The following is a 20,973-nucleotide window of genomic DNA, read 5'->3' on the forward strand; positions in this document are numbered from 1 at the left end:
GAAATCTACCGGAGTACACTATGCTTCGATGAGTAAACATCACAGGTTGCTGTGTTTTGGCATAAGATAATCTATCTATGTCCCAGGAAACAAGAAATCACTTTTTACTGATGGCAATCGGCGTTGGCGACCTGGCCAGGTGCCATTTTTGTTTTCATAATGCGGCTGATTGCAATGTTTGTTTACCTAAACTTGTTAACATTTTTCTCCAGTTCAATATGATAAGTAAGAAAAGACAAAAAGAAACATATTATCATAAGTAAAAGCACCCAGCTAGTAGATTTTTAATGATCAATGAAGTTATGGTGGTTACAAGTTTCAATCATATTATATTATATTATATCATACACCCCCATTCCACTATGACGGCGCTCTCGCCGCGCGCTCTCTGCGGCCTCAAATTTAACAGAGCGCTCAACAAATTTCAAAGATTAAAAAACGAATATCTTTACGCCTTGTGTGTTTTGTTGTCTTTACAGCCGTACTTTTACATTTTGCATGATATTCCAATTATGAAATCATTGAAATGAAATTCGAGAGCGCAACAGGGGCGCAACTAGAGCGCAACAAGAGCGCAAAGAGAGCGCAACGAGAGCGCAACGAGAGCGCGACGAGAGCACCGTGTAGTGGAATGGGGGCCTTAGATGCCACAAAACTTCGAAATTAAATGTTTGAAAACAAAAACTGTGGAAAATGTGAAGTGTACAATCTCTAAGATATTAAATCTAATAAAATCAATAGTTTGTGTAAGATCTATAAATAGGCATGGTTTACATGCAAATTTACTGCAAATTGTAAGTATTAGTTCTATAGCATACAACAGCGTCATATAAACCATTGCACTTTGCGCTATTTTCAAAGATACATTCTTAAAGAGCATTGCACTTATGTCTAGTCCTTTAGCTTAAGATCTACAACATGCACATGTGTACAAAATTGATATAATATGTGCATTATATGAAGCTAGCTTCGGAATTTACCATGATCAGTCCTTTAAGACTGAAGTTATAAATTCTGCTATACAACTGTGCTTTAAAAGTCCAAACCTTTCTGCTACAAAGCAAACAAGCATTCATTTTCTAAATATCATAAAATCTATCATATGTGATAATCACCATATAACATCATAATAGGAATGTAAGCTGATATGTGTCATACTAAAACCATGACCTGATTTGGAATATATAAATTTAAAAGCAATTATATTATAATCATGATTATAATATGAATGTTAGCAGTTAATCATCTAAAAATTGATAAAAATGTTATCCACTTTCTAAGACAACAAAGTGGCTCAATATGATTGTTGGGTTATTCTTATGATTACACTTTTAACGACCTGACTATAAAACAAACTCAAGCAGCAGGCTAATGAAATCACATGTCAGAATAAAATCACATCTGTGTTGTTACCACATTGAAAGTTTTTAACTCGATCCCACACAAGAAAACGTTGTGTGGTATAATGGTTAGAACATTCGACTGTCAAACAAGGGGACCTGAGTTCAATCCCGGGTTGCCCCCTGAGACCTGTCTGGACATGTGACATTTACTAACACTTTCTAGCACATTTGTGTAATAACTTCATACTTTGAGCATTTTAAAACTGTCCAAAAACATGCCATACAATGATCCCCTTTGTTTCGCGACCCTACAAAACCCCTGGCGACGATTTTCAGTGAGTTCTCACATTACAATGAAGTCATATTTTTCCATGATGGACGTCGCTATACATTGTGATAGTGTTGTTTGAACTGACCGTGTATAGAAATGACTAAACAAATTGACTTGGGTTTCCTTTAACGAGTTAGTTTTCTTGAGTTGGACAAGGCTGAAAAACTTTCCATATGCTGGTATGTCGCAATTGGTGATAATTAGCCAGCTGTCTTTCTGGACTTGACCTTCATCCACATTCCGTTCTTGGCCTTCAACACCGTATTCAAGTCCTTCACCACTGGGTGGGCGGGGTCAAGTTCAAAGGTGAACCTGAAACAGAAACATGTATAAGAAGACATCAAATTTCTCATACCTCTGTGGTTTGACCACTAGCTGTTGGGTCCCTGGGGAATACTTGACCCAGTTTTGAAACTAACAGGTGCAAGCTGCCACAACATGCCTAGAATTGAAATATAGATTTTTCCCATCACTTATGCAAATTAAGTCCCAATTTGCATCATTTTCACTTCATTGTGTACATCTCTGCCCAAGCTACCTGCATATTAAAAAACACGGAAATCTGTCGTTTCTTTGTTCAGTTATTCCCCTTGGAAGATTTTGACAAAAAATCTAGAGAAGACACCGGTCGACACTTACTTGTTAAGGAGACGGGCTAGAAGCACCTTCTCTTCATTCAGGGCAAAGGCCTGTCCAATGCAGTTCCTGTAAAACATGTAATGAAAACAGATAAGCTGTATGTCTTAGATTCAAAGCATTAAAACCCTGAAAACCCTGCACAGAAATCCAGGGGGAATGAAACACCCCTGTCCAAAAAGTCTTAGAGAGCACACCCTAGCCAAAAAAGCCCAGGTCTGACATAAAATGATGTACGTACCTCGGTCCTGCAGAAAACGGTATGAAAGCGTGAGAGTCCATCGCTTTGATACGGTCAGGCTGGAAACGATTCGGATCAAACTCCTGTGGCAAAACATTAGAAAACGTTTATTAAATTGATAATACAGTAGATTCCGCATATCTGTATAGCCCATTTGTCAGCGTAAATTATACGACTCCCCGAACTATACGACTCCCCGAACTAGCGATATTGACGTCCCGAAGGAGGGGGGGGGGCGAATAGGATTTTGAGCAAGACACACAACACACTCACGATATCGCAACTTTATTTTGCAAAATTTTAATCAAAGTACAATCCTACCTTTCCCTCGATTTTAACGTCACCATATTGGAATAAATACGCAATCTATTTTGTTCAGATAAGCCCGAACTGCGTGGGATACTCCTGAAAAAAAAACTCCCGCCATATGTTGATCACGTGAAATCTTGCAGCCAACCAATCTGAGCACAGCCAGAGCACATGTTTTCATGACGCAAACCAATCAGCGCTTAGAACACGCGTAAACATGAGTAAACAAAGATGGCTGCCGGCGTCACCCAGCCTTCGCCTCTACATTTTACGTGAAATTGTGCCGTAAAATGTGATTCATCTACGCTAGATAAGCAGAATTTTCACGGGAAAAGAATTTAAAGTATACATTCTCCGCCGAATACGGCCATAAATAACGGCAAATCGCGGCAAATCACAGCGTAAAGGCTCAAATGCTCGGGCAAAAATCTGACTTTCGTCGCGTCGTTTGAGCCTTGAAAAACAAGTTTTGAAGAGATCAACGTATGTCAAAGGTACCGATATCGACATGCTTGATAGCAGAACAATAGCAAGAAACAAAAGAGTGCGATTGTCGAACGGTAGACGCCGTCCCCGCTCCCGAAACTACAATACAAACCCAAAATTTATCCTATAGTTTCGGGTCATTTTACGATAAATTCGGACAAGATTCTATACAATACACCGAACTTGACGATTATGGGCGATACAGATATACATTGCTTTTATCATTGAGTGGATGGTAAATGGTTTGGTGTTTTGGAATTCTATACAGAAAGACGAAATATACAGAAAAAAGGTATACAAACTAGAATGGCAACATTTTCGGGAAAATGCAGGATATTCCCCTCCCATTACCATGAAGTCTCTGCATAAATTATGCAAAGGAGGTCGGCATTAGCATAATTTATATACAGGTGTGTTCACCTCTCCTAAAGGTACCTACATCTGAAATATGACAATCGTAGCCTTTACGGTGAGGGATACGCATAAATTATGCAAACGAGGCCCTCATTAGCATAATTTATGGCCAGGTTTTATGACCCTTCCTAATGGTACCTACATCTCATATATGACATCCGTAGCTTTCACGGTAAGGGAAATACAAGTTTATGCCTAAATTATGCAAATGAGGTCCACATTAGCATAATTTATGGCCAGGTGTAGTCGCCTTTCCTCAAGGTACCTACAACTCAAATATGACATCCATAGCTTTTACGGCAAGGAAAATTCAAGTGTATGGATAAATTATGCAAATGAGGTCCTCATTAGCATAATTTATGGCCAGGTTTCCTGACCTTTCCTAAAGGTACCTACATCTCATATATGACATCCGTAGCTTTTACGGTAAGGAATATACAAGTTTATGCATTAATTATGCAAATGAGGTCCATATTAGCATAATTTTTGGCCAGGTGTGTTCACCTTTCCTAAAGGTACCTACATCTCAAATATGACATCTGCAGCTTTTACGGTAAGGGAAATACAAGTTTATGCATAAATTATGCAAATTAGGTCCTCATTAGCATAATTCATGGCCAGGTGTGTTCACCTTTCCTGAAGGTACCTACATCTCAAATATGACATCTGCAGCTTTTACGGTAACAGAAGTACACGTTTCTGCATAAATTATGCAAATGGGGTCCTCATTACCATAATTTATGTCCAGGTGCATTCACCTTTCCTAAAGGTACCTACATTTCAAATTGACATCCACAGCTTTTATGGTAAGGGAAATACAAGTTTATGCATAGATTATGCAAATAAGGTCCTCATTAGCATAATTTATTGTCAGGTGTATTCACCTTTCCTACAGGTACCTACATCTCAAATATAACATCCGTACATTGTAACATAAGGTACATATAACTTTCTGCAATACCATTAGTAGAGCTACCACCGCGCATCTACTTGGTTTTTGGCAGAAGAAGAAGAAAGAAGAAGAAGAAGAAGAAGAAGAACAGGCAAGCAAAAACAATATATCCCCCTTCCCACTGGAAGGGGAATATAATAATTGGAATCTACTGTAGTAAGTTCAACCACAACAATGACGTATTTGTAAACTTTAAGATATCCCAAAATCCCTGAAATCATTAATTTTAAACTACAAGCAAACCTCTGGTCAATAGGAACCACTGAAGGATTTTAGCCTCCTTCACAGACTTCCTGGAATGGCAGGGTATACTAGTAGTCTAGTATATTGGGGAGGGGGGGTTCGGGGCGTCACATGATTTCTTACACGGGCCAAGGTTCTCTAGTGCCGGCAAGGGACTTACGCCACCAAGGGAGTTCTGTCGTTAAGGGAGTTATAACCTCCATCATGGACATGTAACTATACGTTGAAGAAAGAAAAAACCATACCATGTGATCAGGTCCCCAGACATCGGGGTTGTGGTGCAGCCCGTACAGGTGAATCGCCAGGTAGGTGTCCTTCGGGATGGGGATGCCGTCGATCACGGTGTCCTCTGTGGTGGTGCGGGAAATAAGCGGGACAACAACGTGCAGCCGCATAGCCTCCTTCACGCACATGGTCAGGAACGTGAGCTTGTTAAGGTCCTCCCTGCAAAGGCATAGGTTAAGTCAGCAGTGTAACAGTGGGGTTCCCGGAATTGGTGGGGTGGGCTAGTGGGGTGGTCTACCTCAGTATGCTACCCTTACCGGGCCTCAAGGCTAGACATGGGGGTTTGGCCTTTCTTTGGAATTTCTTTGAGGAAAAACTGGGTCAAGCTGTGTGTGGGCTAGAGGGAATAAATAAGCATGCTGAGGTAGAACTGGTCTAGACCTTTCAGCCTAGTGGTTAAGGCGTGAGGCCTGTGATCTGGCTGCCTGGTTTCGGCGCGGGTACGAATCCTGGGGGCCAGGAGACTGTTTGTTTCTTTGTTTCACTGGTTCCCACACCGACCCTGTGAGCCTGGCAAATTGTGCCGCACAGGGATATCGAATTTGGAGACTCGAGGACGAATATTAAAAAGAAAAGGGGGAGTAGTGTAACAGTGCGGTTCAAGCGTGATATACAAACCTGGATGACCATGTGATACTGTTTTATCTTTTCTCAGGAATTTAATCTTGTGGTTAAGGAGTGGAAAGGACAGTTTTTGCTGTGTTTTAGGTTGTTGAAACAATACTGTAGCTCAAAAACACAAACAAGCTGTATCATTATGATTTTGTCATTTAGAGGCACTACAAAAATGTGAAATGAAGCCACAACGACTACTGTAAATGTAGAAATGTTTGCGATGGTTTTATGTTCTCGGTTTTCGCGGCGACTGTTTCACCGCGAACTTAAAACCACTGCGAAAATTTTTTGTCATTGCAGTATTGGACTATAGCGCTGCCGCAAACACTCCATTTTTGCCTTTAGCGCGAAATTAAAACCACGCGAACTTAAATGCATTTACAGTATTTCATAGAATGTTGATGTACGTCGTGTACCATTCAATCGTGTCATCGTCTCTCCCAGACAGAAGCTCCTCCACCTCCTGTTGTACTTTCTCCTGATACTGGGGGTGTTGGGCCAGGGAGTACAGGGTCCAGCACAGGGTACTGGAGGTAGTGTCATGTCCTATGAATATTAAAGAAAAGTAAAAGTAAAAGCTGATTTATTGAAAATTCACTGAAATTATACTGTTAGTACTCTATCGGAACTTATCAGTAAATTTTCAGTACTGACGGTTTGCCAAAAAGGCACGGCTAAAATTGCAGAATGCATGTGGGTATCTGGACTGACTCATGAATCATTACCCTTGCAAAAAGTACTAGTGGTGTTCAGTGCTGCACAGGCCTGGCATTGATGCCAGACTGACCCAGCATTTTGGGCATTGATGCCATCTCAGTCCAGATCCCTGGGTAATTTGGCATCAATGCTACCTTACTGTGATGATCATTAATCATCATTTATCATTCTGGCTGCTCAGACTGTAGCAAAGCCTAATCTTCTTTCCTCCCTACTCAATCTAAAGGTGGAGCAGAACTAATTACCGTGACAGGAAATGGCATCAATGGGACACACAACTAAGTCTGTGACTGATGGTTAGTTTTAGGTTACTGTGCACATTAAAGTTTAAGATTTTATATGAAATCAAAGTACATTTTTAGATTATCTTAAACAACAACAAGAGTCCGTAGGACACAATTCTCTGTGAAGTATTTATAGTATGTACAAGTATTGACCCACACAAACTTTGCATCTCTGCACAGTCCAAGTAGTGTTTTAGAGCAAGTAAAGAAAAAGTGTTTGTTTATCTTTTTCTTTCAATACAGGAGTGGTCAACCTGTTGAAAAGTATGTTTTTACAGCATGACATAGATGGGATCTAGAAATTCCGGGAAAAGTCACAAAGTTAGATCTAGATGGCCCCTTTTCAATTATCAACGAACCATTCAGCCTTACAACTAAGATGTATCAGAAATCACAAATATGCAGTAAATCCTCTTTCCACAATTTATTGCAGGCCGGCCTGATCTATAGCTATCAAGCTATTTGCAATAAAAAAGGCTAATTTATATTATCGTAACATTTCACGAAGGTCAAAGGTCACCGGATCTAACCACCCGGAAGTGACACTGGCGCGCGCACTTTTCTGAGAGATATTTCTCAACAATCTTTCATCCCTTGCGTAAACTTTTTACATTGTCACAGCCTCCGTATTATAAACTACAAGTGTGGTAAGTTTGAAGGTCCAGAGATTCCCCATTTTCACACTGTGCGTAAAAGTGCATCGTCCGTCCCGTGCGCACATACTGTAAAGCGAGTTGCGAGTGGACAAGGCATACTTAATACACAGACTGGAGGTTACTCTACACATGTTCGCAGCTAAAACTCACAATTCCCGTTGCCGCATTGGTATGTAACTTGGTATATCGTTTGCTAGGTTGCGTGTGGTGATGCACGTTGTCTATTTTTCAATGTAACAGTGACTATACGATCACAGCAAGTAAGGAAGATTTATACCCCGTATCTGCCTGAAGTATTCCAGTCATGCATAACGGATTATAACATGGTCCCTATGGCAGGGCAGTGGGACATAGCATTAATTATAGGGGTGCAATTACGATATTGGATTGACGTTTAAAGTAGTTATGGTGTAACAAAGCTATTGTGCATCACCACGCCGAACCAGGCAAACGATATGCCAAGTTACACACCAATGCGACGACGGGATCGTGAGTTATAGCTGCGAACGCGCAAACAAATACATTCCCAATACTCCCAGAAGGAGGTCACACCTCCTCCCCGGAGTAATGATGATATTATACACATTGTTTAGAGACTTGAGAAGCAAACAGCAAACTATCATAAAATCTATCATATGTGATAATCACCATATAACATCATAATAGGAATGTAAGCTGATATGTGTCATACTAAAACCATGACCTGATTTGGAATATATAAATTTAAAAGCAATTATATTATAATCATGATTATAATATGAATGTTAGCAGTTAATCATCTAAAAATTGATAAAAATGTTATCCACTTTCTAAGACAACAAAGTGGCTCAATATGATTGTTGGGTTATTCTTATGATTACACTTTTAACGACCTGACTATAAGACAAACTCAAGCAGCAGGCTAATGAAATCACATGTCAGAATAAAATCACATCTGTGTTGTTACCGCATTGAAAGTTTCTAACTCGATCCCACACAAGAAAACGTTGTGCGGTGTAATGGTTAGAACATTCGACTGTCAAACAAGGGGACCTGAGTTCAATCCCGGGTTCCCCCTGAGACCTGTCTGGACATGTGACATTTACTACCACTTTCTAGCACATTTGTGTAATAACTTCATACTTCATACTTTGAGCATTTTAAAACTGTCCAAAAACATGCCATACAATGATCCCCTTTGTTTCGCGACCCTGCAAAACCCCTGGGGACGATTTTCAGTGAGTTCTCACATTACAATGAAGTCATATTTTTCCATGATGGACGTCGCTATACATTGTGATAGTGTTGTTTGAACTAACCATGTATAGAAATGACTAAACAAATTGACTTGGGTTTCCTTTAACGAGTTAGCTTTTCTTGAGTTGGACAAGAATTAAAAACTTTCCATGTGCTGGTATGTCGCAACTGGCGCATGATGATTAGCCAGCTGTCTTTCTGGACTTGACCTTCATCCACATTCCGTCCTTGGCCTTTAACACCGTATTCAAGTCCTTCACCACTGGGTGGGCGGGGTCAAGTTCAAAGGTGAACCTGAAACAGAAACATGTATAAGAAGACATCAAATTTCTCATACCTCTGTGGTTTGACCACTAGCTGTTGGGTCCCTGGGGAATACTTGACCCAGTTTTGAAACTAACAGGTGCAAGCTGCCACAACATGCCTAGAATTGAAATATAGAGTTTTCTCATCACTTATGCAAATTAAGTCCCAATTTGCATCATTTTCACTTCATTGTGTACATCTCTGCCCAAGCTACCTGCATATTAAAAAACACGGAAATCTGTCGTTTCTTTGTTCAGTTATTCCCCTTGGAAGATTTTGACAAAAAATCTAGAGAAGACACCGGTCGACACTTACTTGTTAAGGAGACGGGCTAGAAGCACCTTCTCTTCATTCAGGGCAAAGGCCTGTCCAATGCAGTTCCTGTAAAACATGTAATGAAAACAGATAAGCTGTATGTCTTAGATTCAAAGCATTTAAACCCTGAAAACCCTGCACAGAAATCCAGGGGGAATGAAACACCCCTGTCCAAAAAGTCTTAGAGAGCACACCCTAGCCAAAAAAGCCCAGGTCTGACATAAAATGATCTACGTACCTCGGTCCTGCAGAAAACGGTATGAAAGCGTGAGAGTCCATCGCTTTGATACGGTCAGGCTGGAAACGATTCGGATCAAACTCCTGTGGCAAAACATTAGAAATTGTTTATTAAATTGATAACCACAACAATGACGTATTTGTAAACTTTAAGTCTTTAAGATATCCCCAAATCCCTGAAATCATTAATTTTAAACTACAAGCAAACCTCTGGTCAATAGGAACCACTGAAGGATTTTAGCCTCCTTCACAGACTTCCTGGAATGACAGGGTATACTAGTAGTCTAGTATAATGGGGAGGGGGGTTTCGGGGCGTCACATGATTTCTTACACGGGCCAAGGTTCTCTAGTGCCGGCAAGGGACTTACGCCACCAAGGGAGTTCTGTCGTTAAGGGAGTTATAACCTCCATCATGGACATGTAACTATACGTTGAAGAAAGAAAAAACCATACCATGTGATCAGGTCCCCAGACATCGGGGTTGTGGTGCAGCCCGTACAGGTGAATCGCCAGGTAGGTGTCCTTCGGGATGGGGATGCCGTCGATCACGGTGTCCTCCGTGGTGGTGCGGGAAATAAGCGGGACAACAACGTGCAGCCGCATAGCCTCCTTCACGCACATGGTCAGGAACGTGAGCTTGTTTAGGTCCTCCCTGTACATGTGATGGAATAGGTGATGTCAGTAATGTAACAGTGGGGTTCCCGGAACTGGTGGGGTGGGCTAGTGGGGTGGTCTACCTCAGTATGCTACCCTTACTGGGCCTCAAGGCTAGACATGGGGGTTTGGCCTTTCTTTGGTATTTCTTTGAGGAAAAACTGGGTCAAGCTGTGGGTGGGCTAGAGGGAATACATAAGCATGCTGAGGTAGACCACCCCACTAGCCCACCCTACCAACTTCGGGAACACGTAACAGTGGGGTTCAAGCACCTCTAACTGGTCCAGACCTATTAGCCTAGTGGTTAAGGTGTGCAGCCTGTGATCTGGCTGCCCAGTTTTGGCGCGGGTTCGAATCCTGGGGGCCAGGAGACTGTTCTACTTGCTTCTTTGTTTCACTGGTTCCCACACCGACCCTGTGAGCCTGGCAAATTGTGCTGCACAGGGATAATGAAACAATACTGTAGCTCAAAACCTTGCTGAAAAATTGAGTGTCCTGCAAGTGGCGTCATGATCTTGCCATTGAGAGGCAGTACAAAAATCTAAAATGAAACCACAACAACAGTAACTATATTTCACAGAATGTTTTTTGACGACATTTTTGGACAGACAAGGACGACGTGGCACTGCACTCAAGTTTTTCATAACTTATTTCAACAGTGCCGCTTTCAAAGAACAATATACCCATTTCTACACCTCGGTGGAGTGAGAAAAGACGACGTCGTGTAAAGCGCCTATCCCAAGGGCACAACATTGGTGGCATCAGAGGTTCAAACCCGGGACCTCATATATCGATCAGGGTTCTAGGCCGAAGACCCTGCCGTTACGCCACATGACCTCACAACATGACCCCTACGTCACAGAATGTTGACGAACCATTCGATCGTGTCATCGTCTCTCGCAGCCAGAAGCTCCTCCACCTCCTGTTGCACCTTCTCCTGATACTGGGGGTGTTGGGCCAGGGAGTACAGGGTCCAGCACAGAGTACTGGAGGTGGTGTCATGTCCTATCATGTAAAAAAAAAGTAAAGATAAACTTACCGTTCCATATTGTCTCACTGCAAGACACAAAAACTCACTTTGCCATATACGCCAAAAATAATTACTCAAGCAACTGGATTAAATTTTTTGAAGAATTTTTTCAAAAAACTTTATCCAGTTGCTTGAGTTATTATTTCTGGCGTATCTTACTACCGGGATGTCTAACTTTCATCAGCATCACTTTGCCATACCTAGTTTAACTGTTGAACTCTACTTAATTCAGTACTTTGATATTCTCAGTTCCACTTACTGTGTACTGTATATTGTTCTCAGTCTCACTCATTGGGTACCATATATTGTATAGCGACTGAACGACATATAGACGCCTCCTGGTATGTATTGATTTTATGATGTGACAAGAATGTTAAGGAACATGACCATGTTTTAATGTATATCATTATTCACTTAGTAATACATGCTCTCACTCACTCACTCACTCACTCTCTCACTCACTGATTATTGCTCTCACTCACTCACTCACTCTCTCACTCACTCCTCATTCACTCACATGCTCTCTCGCTTGCTCACTTAAGCACTCAGACACTCATTCATTATCCGTTTTATCGCCGATATCGTTATTGTTTTGTTTATCTTTATACCTCAATAAAGTCTGTATTTCAAGTTTTCAACTGACTCCTGGCTTGTGTCATATATGGTGTAATCACATTAAGAATCTGAACCAATCAGATCATGTCATATCTGGTGTAATCACATTAAGAATCTGAACCAATCAGACAAACCTACCAGCGAACAGGAAGGTAATTACATTAAGAATCTGAACCAATCAGACAAACTTACCAGCGAACAGGAAGGTGTCCACCTGCTCCCTGATCTCCTCATCAGTCATCCCCCTGCCGTCCTCGTCTTGAGCCGTCAGCAAGATGTCAATGAAATCCAGCCTCTTCTTCTCCGCTAGGATCTCAGGATTGCTTTCCTAAATGATGATATGATGGTTTGTTGGTCAGAAATTACCTGTGCAATGGCAGCCAGTGCTGAATAGCTGCAGGGTATCACATATCACAATCACATAATACAGAACAGATACATATTTTGCTCCACACTTAGACTTCGTGGAACTGTCGCAAGGTCTGGGCTGCTGCCATTGGACGCCAGCAGGTGACCTCAAGACGACCTTCCCCAACCAAAGTCAGGTACCCATTCACACCTTGGTGGAGTGAGGAAAGTTGTGTAAAGTGCCTTTCCCAAGGGCACAACATCGGGGCATAGCAGTGGTTTCGAGCCCATAACCACTGGGTTCTGCAGTAAATGCAGAAATGTTCGCGGTGGTTTTATGTTTCCGGGATTTGCGGCTACCATTTTACTGTAAACTTAAAACCACCGCAAACATTTTGATGTAACTACAGAACTGCCGCAAACTTAAAACCACAGCGAACACTCCATTTTCCCCTTAGCGCGAAATAAAAAGCACATGAACCATGAACTTACCAGTTCTCCCCTCCTCCTCCTGATGATGGATTCTGCGGTGTCGTGAACATAGTCAACCTGGCGGAGGAATTCCCGTCCCCCTGGGGACAGGCGGTAGATGGAAGGAAACATCGTGTACAGGGAGTTCCTGCAAACACAGTAAAGCAAAAACAAGTCAATTTTCTGAGCAAGCTAACTCTCATAAGGCCACAGCAAGTACATTTTATGGATGACATCCTCTGCAGACTCCAAATTTAGTGCGCACGGGCGGATAAAAAAAACGAGGCGGGAAAAAAACACAAGATAATCCACATTTTCAGAGAGAGGAGAGAGAAAGAGGGGAGAGAGAGAGAGAGAGAGAGAGAGAGAAAGAGAGAGAGAAAGATGGAGAAAGATTTAATTTCTACAAACAATTGTAAGTCACAGGGCAAATAAAATTGAACTCACAGGTTGGCCTCAGTAAGCAAGTCCCCAATCTTCTTGACTCCACCAAGATACTCTTTCTTGGTCCTGTGTAGAGGAAGAGACAACAAACGTTCTTATTGGCTTAAAATACCTGTAGACAAATTCCTGTACAATTCCTAGAATTCTTGCAAACTGCACACAACCATACCATTAGGCTAGCCCCTGAGGCATAGCCAAAAATTATCAGACAGATATGCAGTAACCAATTTCTCTCTTGAACATTTACAACGTTGATAGCTTCATTCAACTATCATACAAATATGCATTAAAATTGGTTGGCATAGAATATTAAAACTCCAGCCCTCCTTCTATTATTGAATATCGCACCAATAAAAAATAGTTTATGAAATGAGACTGACAGTCAATTTCATAATTGCCAGATGAATTTCAGTTCTGTACTGACAGTAAATGAAGAGTGAAAAGAAGTGAATGGCAGTGATGCTTCAGTGCGACAGTTAAAGCTGATTTGCTGAAAATTTACTGAAATTATACAGTTAGTACTCTATTAGAATTAAAACAGTAAATTTTCAGTTACTGACGGTTTGCCAAAAAGGCACGGCTCAAAATTGCAGAATCCATGTGGGTATTTGGATCGACTCATGAATTATTACCCTTGCAAGAGTACTAGTGGTGTTCAGTGCTGCACTGTAGGCCTGGCATTGATGCCAGACTGACCCAGCATTTTGGGCATTGATGCCATCTCAGTCCAGATCCCTGGGTAATTTGGCATCAATGCTACCTTACTGTGATGATCATTAATCATCATTTATCATTCTGGCTGCTCAGACTGTAGCAAAGTCTAATCTTCTTTCCTCCCTACTCAATCTAAAGGTGGAGCAGAACTAATTACCGTGACAGGAAATGGCATCAATGGGACACACAACTAAGTCTGTGACTAGTTTTAGGTTACTGTGCACATTAAAGTTTAAGATTTTATATGAAATCAAAGTACATTTTTAGATTATCTTAAACAACAATGATGATATTAAACACATTGTTTAGAGACTTGAGAAGCAAACAGTGTTTAATCATAGCCATGTAATTTAAAGACACGCTAACAACATTATCAAACTGTCATTGGCAGCCATAATTGGATTACCTGGATAATTGGAGGACAACAACCTCCAGACTGAAAAATGACTTTTTTTTTATGGTGCAATATTCAAAACAGGAGGGTGTATATTCTACACAAACAGTTTCAATGTGCAAATTGAGTGTGGTAGTCAAATAATACTATCATCGTTGTTGAATACAGTGAGAATAAGTGTCCAGAGAACTCCCTGACACACTCCCACCGGTATGAAATCGGACACCACATAAGTAGGTCATCTGTTATCGACCTGCATGCTGAGATGCCAGACTGTGCTAACGAGGGATAGAGCGACAGACGGTTGTCCACAGAGTTTGCGCGGACAGATTGCTGAAATTCCTGTGCAATTCTGCGAATTCTTGTAAAACGGGCAAAATTGTAAATTGTAATAAGTTAATACACGGTTGGTGATAGTATAATTTAATGCTACTTACTGTTCAGTCATCCCCTCCCCAGAGAAAGCACACTGTAGGATCACCTCCATGGTACAAAGACTTGCATGCTGAAACACTTCAAAACTTTCGCCTCTCCCACCATACTCCGAAAGCTTTTCCTGCATACAAGAGATGAGTCAGGGTAAGAATTACTGTCTGAATTACTGAATTAATGTCTAGAATGCCACACTCAAAGTAGAAGACGTCAAAATACAAAAATGAAAAAATCCTTTTTTTGGTATACCATACTCTGTGTGTTTAGTCATTTGTTCAACCTTCCTGACCACGTAGATTTCATGATGAAGGAACTTTTTTAAAACTTTTTTTTGTATTCGCACGCTCCCATCAGTTTTGGGGTTCCCAGAGAATGTCATCCACATAATCAAATCAGCATGGCCTAAGGATTATTCAATAAAAACAAGCAGTTGAAACCAAAACGTCCTCTTTGCCCTTGTTTGTTTGTATGGCACTGTATGTTTGTAAATTGTAGTAAAATTGGTATTAGGATTGGTGAGGGTTGGTATGGATGCTTGACAGGCTTTTAGCTAGGATTCATAGACAAGGGGTCCAAAAATGGGAGGGGGGGAGGGGGATGCTGTGATGCGGGGTTTAGGTGTGTTCTAAGTCTTATCGTATTTTTAGCCTACCATTTTAAGCACTAAAAACTGCTGGTTCCCTCTCTGTCTCCCAATGGGCTCTATGGATTAACAATTACCTGGTAGCTTTGCATGTCAATCAGTTTTCATGCTGTCCCAGTGTCTGGTAGAACTAAAAAAGCAACCGTAACACTGTAACACAGTCACATGTGTCTGTAATTACCAGGGAAAGATGGTCCTCTGTGCGTCCAGCTGAAAAAAGCGGTGTCCAATTTCCTTGTTATTCTAGTGTCATGCGTCCAAAAGACGCATGGACGCATGGCTAGCTGATGCATGTCAAAGATCAGGATAAAATGTGACTCACGATCATATCTTCAGCTGCTGTATTGTAGACACTGACATACTGTTTGAGAATGTCGAAGTGAAACGCAGGCGTGAGGAGACGGCGATGCATCTTCCATATGGCCCCTTCACTCAAGACCAGACCGTTGCCTGGCAACAGCAACAACAACAAGTGTGGTAATGAAAAATCATTGCCATGGCGACGGCGTCTGGGTTGATCTTACTTTACGTAACAAAAGTACCAACGTACCAGTCTTAATTACTAACTTTTGTTCAAGACTGGTAAGGCATCTGTAATTCCCAGCTATTCCTGCTTTCTACATGAACTCCTTTACTGTATGCATGTATGTATGTATGCATGTATGTATGTAATGTATGTATGTAATGTATGTATGTAATGTATGTATGTAATGTATGTATGTAATGTATGTATGCATGTAATGTATGTAATGTATGTATGTAATGTACGTATGTAATGTATGTATGTATGTAATGTATGTATGTATGCATGTAATGTATGCATGTATGTAATGTACATGTATGTATTGTATGTATGTATGTTATGTAATGTAATGTATATATGCAATGTAATGTAATGTAATGACAATTGTAATGTACGTATATTACATATAGTATAAATTTTGCACATTGTAATTTGTAAGGGTTCGTCTGAATGTATTGACTACTTGATATGAAACATGTAGAAATTGGTCAACAGTCAAAGCTTGGGATTGCCACTATAGTTTGATGGGAAAATGACCATCAAAAGGTGTCCAAAATGATGTGATTTCTATGCAGAGGTGGCCACTAGACATTATACATGAAGGTAAATTGACTGTTCAATGGAAAAAGATGTTTCCTTACCCAGCCATGGCTTCAATGGTTCATAGTCCACCTCAGACTTCTTGGCTGAAACAAAATATCAATGCACATAAGAGAGTACACTAGACACAGTTATTATCCTTCAGAATATGCATATGGACATGTTAAAAAAGTTAAAGTGGTCCCATACATCGAAGATGCGTAGGGGGGGGGGGGGGCACCCATCTCCCATTCGTAGCCCTTGGGCCACACAAGTGCAAGTCACCACAGCAGGGGGCTGGTCCGCTGGTAGTGATGTGTGTTTAACTTCCATACTGTTTCCCAAATGCTGAGTGTTAAGCACAGAAAGCAGTATGTACCATTTTTAAAGTCTTTTGTATAACCCGGCCGGGGTTCGAACTCACGACCTACTGTATGTAAGGCGAACACTCTACCAATTAGGCCATTGCATCGGTTATATGGACATGTAGGGATCACCATTGTAGGGCTCTCTGAATCTTTAGCATGGTTGAAATTTCAAATGTTAAATGTATATCACAACTAACATGATGGTTTCAGGGGCGTCTAAAAACCGGTATTTTCTTATGGACCGGTCCAAAAAAACGGTCCAGAGAAAATCAGTGGACCGGCCTATGGACCGATTAGAAAATTCACAGTACCAGACTACCATCAGTCGGTCACACAACCGGTCGAAGAAAATACAAAATAGCAGATTTAACGAGTCGTGGTTGCCCTTTTCGAAGACGTTAGCTGTGAATCATTTGTAGATGAGTCAACAGACGGCTAGTGCACATTAGTGTACACCGAGGATAATCATATTATTCTAATTTACAATTTGAACATAATTTGTAGGACTCACAGAGACCTTTACTTGTGTCTCGCTCTCCAAAATATGATGTACTGCGACACTACTTTAATCAGGTCCAGGTCCGGACCTGGACCTGACTCTCTGGACCTGGACCTGGACCGGACCGAAATTTTCTGTACCGGTACCCACCCCTAGTCTAACTGTTAACATATCAATTCAATGTAGCTTATGATGGATCTGAGAGAAAGCTGATTCAATGTTGTTATCACACACATGTATAATTTCACAAGACATATGGTGGAATTCATGTGACAAAATCTCTTTTTTTTTTTTTAGAATATGATCATAACACTAGCTTAACCCTCTCCCTGCTGCCTAAGTCTGTAACCAATAGGGAATAGGGTGCCAAACGGCTACTTCAGTGTGCTAAGGGCTAACATAACTAAGCGTAGAGCTGTGTACCTAAACAAATTTTAGGTACAGGTACATGGATTAAGGTACAGGTCCGGACCTGAACCTGTACCTAAACTACTTGTTCGGAAAATGCTAGATTTTCAATAAGGACAAAAGCATGTTTGAACTGGTAAAAACATAATATTTGATCGTGCGGTATTATCTTTATGAAACACAGATGAAAATTTGACTCCAGCCATGCAAATGTGTTCTCTGTGCTTTACTGGCTTTAGAGCACTGCCACGGTAATTTCATAGTAATTTTATCTGTCAAAGTGGCCATCCCCTGAGTCAGGTCCAGTACAGATACAGCAGGGTCAGGTATTTTGGACCTGTACCTAATTGATTGTACCCGGTACTGTATCGGTACACTGTACCGGTACACAGCTCTTAAACTAAGCGCAATCTTTTATTCAATGACTGAAGACATTATGAAGAATACCTACTGGGAGTTTTCAGAGGCTGTTTGACGGGGACTGGATGAGTTACTGACTAGCTCACTATGCCTTTTGGACGAATTTCTGCCTCTACTATTGAGACAGTAAATATTTACTGCATGTTGTCACAACATGTAATGCTTCACTAGTAAATATTTGCTGCTCATTTACTGTTTCATCCTGATTCAATTACTCTTTTACTGAAAATTTACTGGGAATTTTCAAAAAGTGGGACTATTTCGTAAATGTACATGTAAGACAGTAAATCTTTAATTGTCTAGTAGATGATTCCAGTACTTTAACAGTCAATTTCCAGTACTGATGGTTTGTGAAGGGAATGCATGCAGATTCTCTTTACTAGACATAAGGAATACTTACTGGGAGCTTTCAGAAGCTGTTTGATGGGGACTGGATGAGTTAGATTGATCAGAGGGAAGAACCCAGGCATCCAGAAGGCGTGACCGCGCGGGTGCTTCTCCACAACGTCAAGTGTGATGGACAGGTATTTCTCACCATATTGGCCATCAACCTGTGAAAAGTGTAATAAACATCTCAATTTTAGTGCTCATGTTCAGGTTCTGGTCTGGATTCAGGTTGGGTTTACGGAAAAAGCTGGGCTGTCTACCTGGCCTGTAACCCTTGTTGTCTTCCATCCATGGCCAGCCCACCCACAGCTGGGATTGCCTTTGACCCAGTTTTTCCTTTAAAAAATGCCATTAGATGCCAAACCCCCATGCATGCCCTTGTGGCCCCAAAAGGGTAGACAGCCCAGGGTAGACAGGCCAGGTAGACAGCCCAGCTTTTTCCATAAACACCTAGACCTGAACTCAATTGGCATATGTGACTGCTAGTGTCTTTTTTTCGGTTTACATTTGAAATTCAACTTCAGCATCATGTTGGCATAAATTTCACATGCAAGTTTTAATTTCGTGGTTGGGAGAAAAATGAGTGTTCGCAGCAGTTTTAAGTTCCCGTTTGAGACAAGGGGGTATAGGAGGACAAAAAAACTTTCGCGGTGGTTTTAAAGTTTGCGGCGAAGAGCTTACCGCGAAATCCGCGAACATAAAACCACCGCAAACATTTCTTCATTACAGTATGTCTTAGACAAGTTTGCCATATTAACCACAAAGCAATTTCACACTGCGCAAGCACAGTTCAAACTGTGAACAAGAGTTCGGAGACCTCATATCTCCATGAGATATATATTTTGCAAATTAGGCCCTCATTTGCATAATTTATATTCAACCATGTTCACTGTCACATAACTCCCAAATGCCACAAGTATGAAATTCCAGTTATCTACCAATATGGAATTTTCTCATCAATTATGCAAATTAGATCTTCATTTGCATAACTTTCATCTATCATGTCCACATTGATGACCTACCAGATGCAGGTTCCCATACAGCCAGTGGAAGGGAGGGGAGGAAAACTGCATTGCGGTGCGGATGTCGCGAAAGTACTTCCTCAGGAACTTGACGACTACAAGCAGCAGGTACAAACCGACTGGCACCGACAACCCGACAGCAACATCCCATAGGCTCACCGCTGTCTTCATGGTGTTCAGATTTTTCTCTCTATGGAAAGGGGTGAAAGGAGTTGTTGGGGTTAGCTGTTTGGTCCGATTGGCGAAAACAGCTGATTTTGGGGTGGAAAAAGCTGTCTCACTATTTCCGTGTTTGGTTTCGCCCCCCCCCCCTAGCAGAAATTAGGAAAAGTGCAAGAGGTCTGGTGTGTTACTGCATGTCATGGCGTGAAGCGCACTCATTGGATACAAGCATGCAACAATGCGGCCGGGGAATGCGAGCGATACTTCAATAACAGCTTTTTCCACCCCGAAATCGGTTCGGACAACTGTTTCCGCCAATTGGACCGGACAGCTAATTCCACCAACCCTATGGAAAGAAGTCAAAAGAACAATGTGTATTTTCTCAGAAGAATAAATTGTGCAAGAGGGCCGCTACCAAGTAGTTGGATTAGTAACTGGGGGTGCTTCTGCAATGTAGAGCTCAGTTTTACAGAATTCTAAGGAGGAATGGGGTATTCTAGGGCTTATGTTAGACCGGTCCGGTTGCATTGCATTGCGGTCATCTTGTTTGTTTGGCCCGCCCATTTTAAATGGTTAAACACTTCGAACCCTATTAGTGACCTTCAAACCAAAAATTATTTTAAAAGAAATGTCATTGCTTCGGTGTCCGAGTCTTGTTTCTGAAGTCACCAAAGAAAACACAGAATGTAGGACCTGTCTTGTTTCAAGCCAAATTTACATACCAACGAATTATACTACATTGACTACATGTAACGTTACTACCGGTAGTACTACGTTACAAGTTGACCTTACTAATACAATTAAAGATCCTGGACTCATAACTTGACATTCTCCTATAGCAATGCTGAATCCGCGTCGTAGGAATCCAGGGGATACGTGGGCTCAGCTCTGCATGAGAATGCAACTTACACGCTGCAAAATCTAAGCCTTAATGATTTATGAGCTAAATATTTGCAACCATTTAAACACAGGAAGACTAGACTTGGACTATAAAGCGGTCAAGATCTTACCCAGCGCTCCTGCTAAGTCTAACACAGGTACTTACAAGATCCCGATCTTGGTAGCAAGGTTGAGAGGACGCCGTGCACTTCTTGCAATGTGTCTTGTAACGTTCAAATTCCAGTCTACAAAGCAGCTCACAAGTCCACAATTATATACTCTGTGTACGCTCTGCCGGTCGTTTACCCTTGACCCCTCGCGTGATGGTAAGGTAACCTGGTGACACACATCATGTGACATCTGTACACATGTCAA

The 20,973-nt window shown here is 41.3% G+C and overlaps 2 protein-coding genes across 4 annotated transcripts in view; one reads left to right on the forward strand and one right to left on the reverse strand.

Moving 5' to 3' along the window:
* The window catches only part of LOC136442187 (angiopoietin-1 receptor-like), a 37,283-nt gene extending 25,351 nt beyond the window's left edge, over positions 1–11,932 (forward strand). Inside the window, exon 13 of the mRNA XM_066438922.1 lies at positions 10,920–11,932. The gene's annotated coding sequence lies outside the window, so the exon portion shown is untranslated. The remainder of the gene's footprint in view (positions 1–10,919) is intronic.
* On the reverse strand, positions 251–20,973 carry LOC136442188 (cytochrome P450 4F12-like). 3 transcript variants are annotated; one of them, XM_066438925.1, is made up of 14 exons: positions 20,765–20,973; positions 19,558–19,747; positions 18,549–18,699; positions 16,516–16,560; positions 15,674–15,801; positions 14,714–14,832; positions 13,172–13,234; positions 12,746–12,872; positions 12,098–12,233; positions 6,272–6,401; positions 5,201–5,399; positions 2,552–2,634; positions 2,314–2,379; positions 251–1,986 (listed from the first exon to the last, which is right to left on the reverse strand). In XM_066438925.1, the coding sequence occupies exons 1-14, from the start codon at positions 20,956–20,958 to the stop codon at positions 1,875–1,877; spliced, it is 1,743 nt and encodes a 580-aa protein (XP_066295022.1). In that variant the 5' UTR covers positions 20,959–20,973; the 3' UTR covers positions 251–1,874. The 3 variants fall into 3 exon arrangements, with proteins under 3 accessions (XP_066295022.1, XP_066295021.1, XP_066295020.1); XM_066438924.1 differs by lacking the exon at positions 6,272–6,401 and adding an exon at positions 11,136–11,265; XM_066438923.1 differs by lacking the exons at positions 251–1,986; positions 2,314–2,379; positions 2,552–2,634; positions 5,201–5,399; positions 6,272–6,401 and adding exons at positions 8,639–9,042; positions 9,370–9,435; positions 9,608–9,690; positions 10,060–10,258; positions 11,136–11,265.

Source organism: Branchiostoma lanceolatum, chromosome 9 (genome assembly GCF_035083965.1).
Source record: "Branchiostoma lanceolatum isolate klBraLanc5 chromosome 9, klBraLanc5.hap2, whole genome shotgun sequence".
NCBI classification, from domain to species: Eukaryota; Metazoa; Chordata; class Leptocardii; order Amphioxiformes; family Branchiostomatidae; genus Branchiostoma; species Branchiostoma lanceolatum.

Coding starts and splice junctions, on each gene's coding strand:
- LOC136442188 (XM_066438925.1), bottom strand. CDS start 20,958: ATGTCACATGATGTGTGTCACCAGGTTACCTTACCATCACGCGAGGGG. Junction 12,873..13,171: donor TTGCTTACTGAGGCCAACCT/GTGAGTTCAATT, acceptor CTGTGTTTGCAG/GAACTCCCTGTACACGATGT. Junction 2,635..5,200: donor TCTGGGGACCTGATCACATG/GTATGGTTTTTT, acceptor GTTTTGCCACAG/GAGTTTGATCCGAATCGTTT.